The sequence below is a fragment of the Piliocolobus tephrosceles genome, chromosome 19, assembly GCF_002776525.5.
Source record: "Piliocolobus tephrosceles isolate RC106 chromosome 19, ASM277652v3, whole genome shotgun sequence".
NCBI lineage: Eukaryota > Metazoa > Chordata > Mammalia > Primates > Cercopithecidae > Piliocolobus > Piliocolobus tephrosceles.
The window spans coordinates 5041874-5050424 of NC_045452.1; the positions used below are offsets into that span (position 1 = coordinate 5041874).

The 8551-nt window shown below is 51.9% G+C and overlaps 1 protein-coding gene across 4 annotated transcripts in view; it reads left to right on the forward strand.

Moving 5' to 3' along the window:
- Positions 1-682: 682 nt before the first annotated feature.
- The window catches only part of LOC111522013 (glutathione S-transferase theta-1), an 8945-nt gene continuing 1076 nt past the window's right edge, over positions 683-8551 (forward strand). Inside the window, exons 1-3 of one of the 4 annotated variants that reach the window (XM_023185721.1) lie at positions 683-883; positions 2640-2748; positions 3926-4013. In XM_023185721.1, coding sequence (XP_023041489.1) covers positions 772-883; positions 2640-2748; positions 3926-4013 — 309 coding nt within the window. In that variant the 5' untranslated portion in view covers positions 683-771. Of the gene's footprint in view, positions 884-2639; positions 2749-3925; positions 4014-6181; positions 6333-8551 lie in introns of all 4 variants that reach the window. The other 3 variants (XM_023185717.3, XM_023185719.1, XM_023185720.1) reach the window with 3 other exon arrangements.

The following is an 8551-nucleotide window of genomic DNA, read 5'->3' on the forward strand; positions in this document are numbered from 1 at the left end:
TGTGACCCTGATACTATTTGACAGGCTCCATGGTAGGCCTTGGGGGGGCTCCCTGGCAGCAAGGGGCAGGTCTGGGCTTACAACTTGGCAGATGAATTTAGGGGTGTGGACTTGCAAGGACTTAGGAGGGCTCTAGCTTCCCTGTCATTTTAAAGATGGAGAAACACAGGCCTGGAGAAGGGAAGAAATAAACCCAGGGAATGCGATGGATGGCACTGTGCTGGCAGGGGCAGGAAGACCAAGGCTGTCACATTCCAGGGAGTGCGACTGGAGTGAAGCGAGTGGCCACAAAACACTGAACGTAAGCCCTGAGGCTTTGCCACTTGCTGGCACCAAGGACTCTTAAGTGTTGAGCCAAGAAGATGGACTTTGGAGCCAGACTTTCTGGGTTTATAATCATTCAGTGTTTATCTCCTCCTCTAAAATGGGGACGATGGGAAATTCTGACACACGCTTCAACAGAGATGCACCTTGAAGACATTATGCTAAGTGAAATGAGAGAGACAGGCAGGAAAGGGATGGAACTGGGGCCTCTCTGTCTTGGCCACCCGCCCTGATTCCGCAGGAGCCAGGCTGGCCCAGCCCTCCGACAGGCCGCCCGCCGCCCGCGATTGGACTAAACAGCGTCCCCAGGCGCCCGAGCCGCCCAATGGGGCCCCGCGGTCGGGGGGGCGAGGCCGCAGGGGCGTGGTCTGAGGTCCGAGACCCGAGTCCTGGCACTGGAGTTTGCTTTCTCCCGCTGGTTTCCTGTCTGGTCGGTCTGTCCCTGCTATGGGCCTGGAGCTGTACCTGGACCTGCTGTCCCAGCCCTGCCGCGCTGTTTACATCTTCGCCAAGAAGAACGGCATCCCCTTCGAGCTGCGCATCGTGGATCTGATTAAAGGTAGCTCTGGCCTCAGGTTTGGGGAACTGAAAAGTCAGGAAGGGACAGGTAGGCATACATAGCTTAGGGAACTTCTCCCGGCGCCACCTTCTTCCTGGGGCCCTTGCTGGTCTGGTTTGGAGACCGAACGGAGAAAGATCTAGCAGGGAGATCCAAGAGTGGGGGCTCCCCCAAACTCTGCTCGGTCTCACGGAATAGACCACGGGGTTCCCCTAAGGCCGAATAAAGGGGTTTGGATCATGAAGAGAAGCGAGACCGGAGGACAAAAATGGGCACAGCTGGGTGCAGGGGCACACGCCTGTGGTCCCAGCTACTCCAGAGGCTGCGGTGGGAGGATCGCTTAAGCCCAGGAGTTCCAGGCTGCAGGGCGCTATGTTAGTTTTCCTTCTAACAGTCAGGACCCTCAGCTGCAGGTCTGTTGGAGTTTGCTGGAGGTCCACTCCAGACCCTGTTTGCCTGGGTATCACCAGTGGAGGCTGCAGAACAGCAAATATTGCTGCCTAATCCTTCCTCTAGAAGCTTCGCCTCAGAGGGGCACCTGGCCTTAAGAGGTGTCAGTCACCCCCCTACTGGGAGGTGGCTCCCAGTTAGGCTACTCGGGGGTCAGGGACCAACTTGAGGAGGCAGTCTGTCCGTTCTCAGATCTCAAACTCCGTGCTGGGAGAACCACTACTCTCTTCAAAGCTGTCAGACAGGGACGTTTAAGTCTGTAGATGTTTCTGCTGCCTTTTGTTCAGCTATGCCCTGCCCATAGAGGTGGAGTCTACAGAGGCAGGCAGGCCTCCTTGAACTGCGGTGGGCTCCACCCAGTTCAAGCTTCCCGGCCGCTTTGTTTACCTACTCAAGCCTCAGCAATGGGGGACGCCCCTCCCCCAGCCTCACTACCGCCTTGCAGTTCATCTCAGACTGCTGTGCTAGCAGTGAGCTAGGCTCAGTGGTGGGACCCTCGGAGCCAGGCGCGGGATATAATCTCCTGGTGTGCCGTTTGCTAAGGCCATTGGAAAAGCGCAGTATTAGGGTGGGAGCGTCCCGATTTTCCAGGTGCGGTCTGTCAGGGCTCCCCTTGCAGGGCGCTATGATGGTGTCCTTGAATAGCCACTGCACTCCAGTCAGGGCATTCTAGCAAGACCCCGTCTTAAAAAAAAATAAAAATAAGGAAGAAAATGAAAACGCGTGTGACCTGGGCCTAGGGAAAGGCGGGATGGGAGAGGTTAAGGGTGCCAGGTGTAGAGACTGGGACAGGATCAAGTCCCTTCTTTGTGGCCCAGCTGCTGAGATTCTGCAACAGCAAACAGCTCAGGACGTGACTTTCCATCCCTGCCCTCTGCACTCGTCCAGTCTGCATTGGGGTTCCTCTTTGTCCCTTCCTTCCTCTGCTCCTCCTGTTTTGCCTCTGACCTTGTCCTTATCCTCTACTTCTTTTCTTTCTTCTGTTTTTTTTTTGAGACAGAGTCTTGCCCTTGCTGTCACAGTGCAGTGGCATGGATCTCGAATCACTGCAACCACCGCCTCCCGGGTTCAAGCAATTCTCCTGCCTCAGTCTCCTGAGTAGCTGAGATTACAGATGTGTGCCACCATGTCTGGCTAATTTTTAACGGAGATGGGATTTCACAATTTTGGTCAGGCTGTTCTCGAACTCCTGCCATCAAATGATCCACCGGCTTAGCCTCCCAAAGTGCTGGGCTTACAGGCATGAGCTGCTGTGCCTGGCCCAAGGCATTTTGTTTGTTTGTTTGTTTGTTTTTTTGTTTTTGAGACGGAGTCTTGCTCTGTCACCCAGGCTGGAGTGCAGTGGCCGGATCTCGGCTCACTGCAAGCTCTGCCTCCCAAAACCTTGTCCTCTGCCTCTTGTTCCTGCTGGGGAGGTAGGTTGCCCCAGGGGGTATGCTGGGAGCAGAAGGGGGACCCCGGGGCTTGGTGAGTCCTACACCCTGTTTTGTTTCTCTGGCATGCCTCCAAGGCCCTTGAGGACTCAGCTGGCAGGCCCAGGCCCAGTGCGGGTTGGGGCAGTAGGAGGGGTTGGAAGCAGAACCCAGGTATGACTAATTGGGCAAGTAAGGCGACTCTACTTGGCTAAGCCTTCTGCCCAGGGCTCCCACTCCATGGCTGGCCCTCTGCCTGAAACTTCTCCACCTAGTCCCTACTGGAAACTGCCCACTGTCCTGCACAAGGACTTCCTCTGCAGAGTATGGGGCAGAGGAAAGGGAATGGGGAGGCAAGAGGACGTCCAAGCTGGTTGTCAAATATAGTGGTGCAGAGGAAAGCATGTTTTACTAGGAAAGAGAGGAGGGTGTTCCTGGTGAAGGAACAGTCTGAAGGGAGGGTAAAGAGACAGTAGCAGGCTGGGCATGGTGGCTCACACCTGTAATCCCAGCACTTTGGGAGGTCGAGGTAGGAGGATCACTTAAGGCCAGTCGTTCATGACCAGCCTGGGCAACATAGTGAGACCCCATCTGTAAGGGGAATAAAAGGTCAGGGTACGGGAGGTGGTAGCAGGTATGCCCAGGGCAGGGTGAACAAAGGGACATGGTGGAGCCAGTAGAAGTTGCTTCTAAGTAGGTAGATACCAGAAAAAGGCCACTTCTCTGTGTTTCATGACCCTGCCTTAGAGTTAATGGTGGAAGGGACAAGGTAGTAAGCCAGAGTCCCCTCAGGTGACCTATCCTGCAGCTTGGGACGCTCTGATTGTAAGTTCATGAAGCTGGCAATAGTGGAAAGAGGAGGTGGGTAGGGTGCATGCAAAGGTCCAGGAACCACACCCTGCACAGTGAGCTCTGTTGCAGAGGGGCAGGCTGTGGAAGGAGGCTGTGGAAGGAGGCTGTGCCTACAGGACTTAGCAAGGGGTGTTGTCTATTTTGTACCAGCCAGTGGAGTGGCCTCCTCCTCCTCGCGCAGGGGCCCTTCCAGTCTTTGCCAACCAGGAGTGCAGACTGGTGGGAAGAAGAGCTATGAAACTGGGGCCTGAGCGTTGCAGGGAGGGGCACAGGCCATGGCGGGCTCAGCGTTCTCCTCCCACCACCCACTATGCTGGATTCTTCCCAGGTCAGCACTTAAGCGATGCTTTTGCCCAGGTGAACCCCCTGAAGAAGGTACCAGCCTTGAAGGACGGGGACTTCACCTTGACGGAGAGGTAAGTGGGACCCTAGGGCTGCTGCCAGGCCTCCTGGAACCATCTTGCTCTAACCTTGTATTTCACAGACAAGGAAACTAAAACCTTCAGAGGCAGAGAGTCTCTGTGCCCCGCATCCCGCAGAGAGTCAGTACTGGACCCCGAGCCCCTGGCTTCCTGCTATTCCAGTTCACCCTGATGATTGGAAAAGCAAACATCTACTTTACTTCCACACCAGTCCTTTGGTTGTTGGTGAGAGTATCCTTGAGGCAGGGCAGGCCAGTGGAGGAAGGCAGCTTTGCCCACCATGGGGCCGTCCTCTGGCCAAGCTTCTGTGGCGATGGCTCAGTGGCATCTGGGCTGCCCGGTGGCTCCATCTCTGGGCTGCAGCTTCCCGGGATGGGTCTCCCCCATGGGAGAACCACCAGATATGGACGTCTTACATCACAGCAGGTCCCAAGAAGTTGAGTCCTCTTCAGGAAAGGCCAACCTTTCCCCAGTTCTGCCCCTTTTGTCACCAGAGTCACTCTTCCCATAACAAGGAGAACCTGGAGTTTGTGCTTTAGAGCTCATCTCTGAAATCTCAGGATGGATGCACCTCCAATGAATTCCTCTGACATTCTGCCAGGGACCTTCTTCCTTCCTGGTGCCCCAGGTGTCCTGAGTCCTTGTGTTACTCAGCATTGTGCCCCCCAGGTACCAGCCAGAGTCAATGTGCAATCTCTGCATTTCTCTGCCACTACTCTCACCTTCAGGAGGTCTGTGGCTCACAGGGACCTGCAGCCCTCCTCAGAGATGGCTTGAACAACTGGCTCAGAGCAAAAGGAGCTCCTGGGCACCCTGCACAGACAATGGAGTTGTTAAGCTGGGACATGGGTGTAGCCCCAGCTTAATAGAGAATATGGGCCAGTAGCAGATACAGAGGTTTTCTGCTCTTTTGGCCTGCATGCCCAACCCTTGGGAAACCCCAAGTTCGTGAAAGCTTTTCTGTGTCTCCAAATGAACACATCCTGTGTCCTTCCAGGTCCATGCTCATCCCATCACCATGGCGCCCTCAAAACCCAGGGAAGGAGGAGAGTGCCAGGGGACCTTGTCTGTTCTGTTTTTCTAGGATCCTGCAGCTGCAAGAGTGTTTCCTGAGTGGTGCTTTAGGGAGCCAAACTACCTCAGTCGGCTTAGATAGGAGTGGATTCTTGGCAGAAAGAATGATAGAAAGAACAAAAGGACATGGGAGCCTTTTTGAACAATCAGGCCGTCACAGGCTGGTCGGAATCCCAGCGGATGAGAGTGGATGTAGAATGCAAAGAACTGAGCATCTTTAAAGCTCAGCTTTGATGACCCATCCTCCTGGAAGCTCTCTCTGATTCTCTGATCAGAAACTGTCTCTAAGCATTTGGCAAGACATTCTGTTGTGGGATTTTGGCTGGTGGTAAGAAAAGCTTGGGTATAGCCTCAGAAAGATTCTCAGCTCTACCATTAAGAGCTGTGTGCTCTAGGGCAAGTCTCTGCCTTTCTAAGCCTGGTTTTCTTCTCTGGAAAATGAGGCTAATACTTTGGCAAATTGTCAGAAAGTTTAAAGAAGTGTGCTGGGCACAGTGGTTCGTGCCTGTAATGCCAGTACTTTGGGATGCCAAGGCTGGAGGATTGCTTGAGGATAGGAGTTTAAGACCAGCCTGGGCAATGCAGTAAGATCCATCTCTACAAAAAAGAAAAAAAAAAAAAAATAGCCAGGCACGGTGGTGCATTATTGTAGAAATTGAAGCTGCAGTGAGCTGAGATTGCAACACTGCACTCCAGCCTGGGTGACTGAGGAAGACCTTGTCTCAAAAAAAAAAGAAAAAAAAAAAAAAAAGGCCGGGCACGTTGGCTCATACCTGTAATCACAGCACTTTGGGAGGCCGAGGTGGACGGATCACAAGGTCAGGAGGGTGAAACCCCGTCTCTACTAAAAACACAAAAAATTAGCCAGGTGTGGTGTCACACGCCTATAATTCCAGCTACTTGGGAGACTGAAGCAGGAGAATCTCTTGAACCCGGAGGTGGAGGTTGCAGTGAGCCAAGATCGCACTACTGCACTCCAGCCTGGGTGACAGAGCGAGACTCCGTCTCAAAAAAACAAAAACAACTACATATAGAATACCCAGCACAGTGCCCTTCCCTTACCTATCGTGACTCCCCCACACCCACAGTGTGGCCATCCTGCTCTACCTGACGCGCAAATATAAGGTCCCTGATTACTGGTACCCTCAGGACCTGCAGGCCCGTGCCCGTGTGGATGAGTACCTGGCATGGCAGCACACGACTCTGCGGAGAAGCTGCCTCCGGGCCTTGTGGCATAAGGTGAGGCTGGGAGTGTTGGGGGCGGCAGCGAGAACATTCCCCAAAAGTGCTCAGGCACCATTTTCTTCTTTTCAGTTTTGGATTATTTCTACTGACCTGTCTTTGCCTTCACAGATTCTTTCCTCTGTTGTGCCAAATTGCTATTAAGCCTATCCAATACATTCTTTGTTTGAGATATGTATTTTTCAACTCTGGAAATTCCATTTGGTTGTTTTTAGAATTTCCACTTCTCTGCTGAAATTCACCATCTGTTTATACATTTTATCTGTCTTTTCTTCTAAATTCTCTAACATATTTATCACTGTTACCTAAAAATCTTTGTCAACTAATCTCAACACGTAGGTGTTCTGTGGATCTGTTTTGTTTTGTTTTGTTTTTTTTGAGATGGGGTCTCACTCTGTCACCCAGGCTGAGTGCAGTGGTGCGATCTCAGCTCACTGCAATCTCCACCTCCCAGGTTCAAGTGATTCTCCTGCCTCAGCCTCCTGAGTAGCTGGGATTACAGGTACCCACCAGCACACCTGGCTATTTTTTGTATTTGTAGTATAGACCGGGTTTCACCATGTCGGCCAGGCTGGTTTTGAACTCTTCACCTCAAGTGATTCGTCCTCCTTGGCCTCCCAAAGTGTTGGGATTACAGGCATGAGCCACCACACCCAGCCTATGGGTCTATTTCTATGGATTGTTTTTTCTCCCTCTTAATTATGGGTCACATTTGCCTGCTTCTTTGCTTGTCTCATGATGTATTATTATTATTTTTTATTTTTTTGAGACGGACTCTCACTCCATTGCTCAGGCTGGAGTGCAATGGCGTGATCTTGACTCACTGCAACCTCCGCCTCCTGGGTTCAAACAATTTTCCCACCTCAGCCTCCCAAGTAGCTAGATTTACAGGCACCTGCCATCATGCCCGGCTAATTTTTCTATTTTTGTAGAGACAGGGTTTCACCATGTTGGCCAGGCTGGTCTTGAGCTCCTGACCTCAGGTGATCCTCCCACCTCAGCCTCCCAAAGTGCTGGGATTACAGGCGTGAGCCACCATGCCCGGCCTCATGATGTATTCTTGTGTGCCAGGCATTATGATAAAAGAAGAACAGAGATTGAATTGCATAATAAATACCCCCAAGAAAGGGCTTGCACTTCCCTTTGTCAGGTAACCAGGATGCGAGGCTGTGCTCTTCTAGCTAATCAGGAGGTGGGCTGGGTTGCAGGTTTAGTTGGTTTCAGTTTATCTTTGGTTTCAGATATCTTGAATGTGAGATCAGGTCACTAGCTCAGTCTAGCACGGCTTTAAAATCTAATCACCGACGGCCGGGTGCGGAAAAGCCTGTGCCTGTGGCAGTCTTTCTCCCTGCCTGCTTGGGGGTCCAAGGAAATGAAATTGGAATGAAAGTAGCTCATCTAGGAATGGGTTATGCCTCTCTGGAATTTAGTTCATTTAGTCAAGTGCTGTCTGATAGAAGTATAATGTGAGCCACATATGTAATTTTAAACTTTCTAGTAGGCACAATTAAAAAGTAAAAAGAGGCCGAGCACAGTGGCTCATGCCTGTAATCCCAGCACTTTGGGATGCTGAGGCAGTGGATCACCTGAGGTCAGGAGTTCAAGACCAGCTTGGTCAACATGGGGAAACCTTGTCTCTACTAAAAACACAAAAATTAGCCAGTCTTGGTGGCCTGCGCCTATAATTCCAGCTACTCAGGAGGCTAAGCCAGGAGAATCGCTTGAACCCTGGGGGCAAAGTTTGCAGTGCGCCAAGATGGTACCACTTCACTTCAGCCTGGGTGACACAGCTAAACACCGTCTCAAAAGAAAAAAAAAAAAGTAAGGCTGGGTGTGGTGACTCAAACCTGTAATCCCAGCACTTTGGGAGGCCGAGGCGGGCAGATCACGAGGTCAGGAGATTGCGACCTTCCTGGCTAACAAGGTGAAAACCCGTCTCTACTGAAAAAAAAAATACAAAAAATTAGCTGGGCGTGGTGGCGGGCACCTGTAGTCCCAGCTGCTAGGGAGGCTGAGGCAGGAGAATAGCGTGAACCTGGGAGGTGGAGCTTGCACCTCCAGCCTGGGCAGCAGAGCAAGACTCCGTCTCAAAAAAAAAGAAAGAAAGAAAGGGGGAGAGAGAGAGAGAGAGACAGAGAGAGAGAGAGGGAGAGAGACAGAGAGAGAGAGAAGAAAGAAAGAAAGAAAGAAAGAAAGAAAGAAAGAAAGAAAGAAAG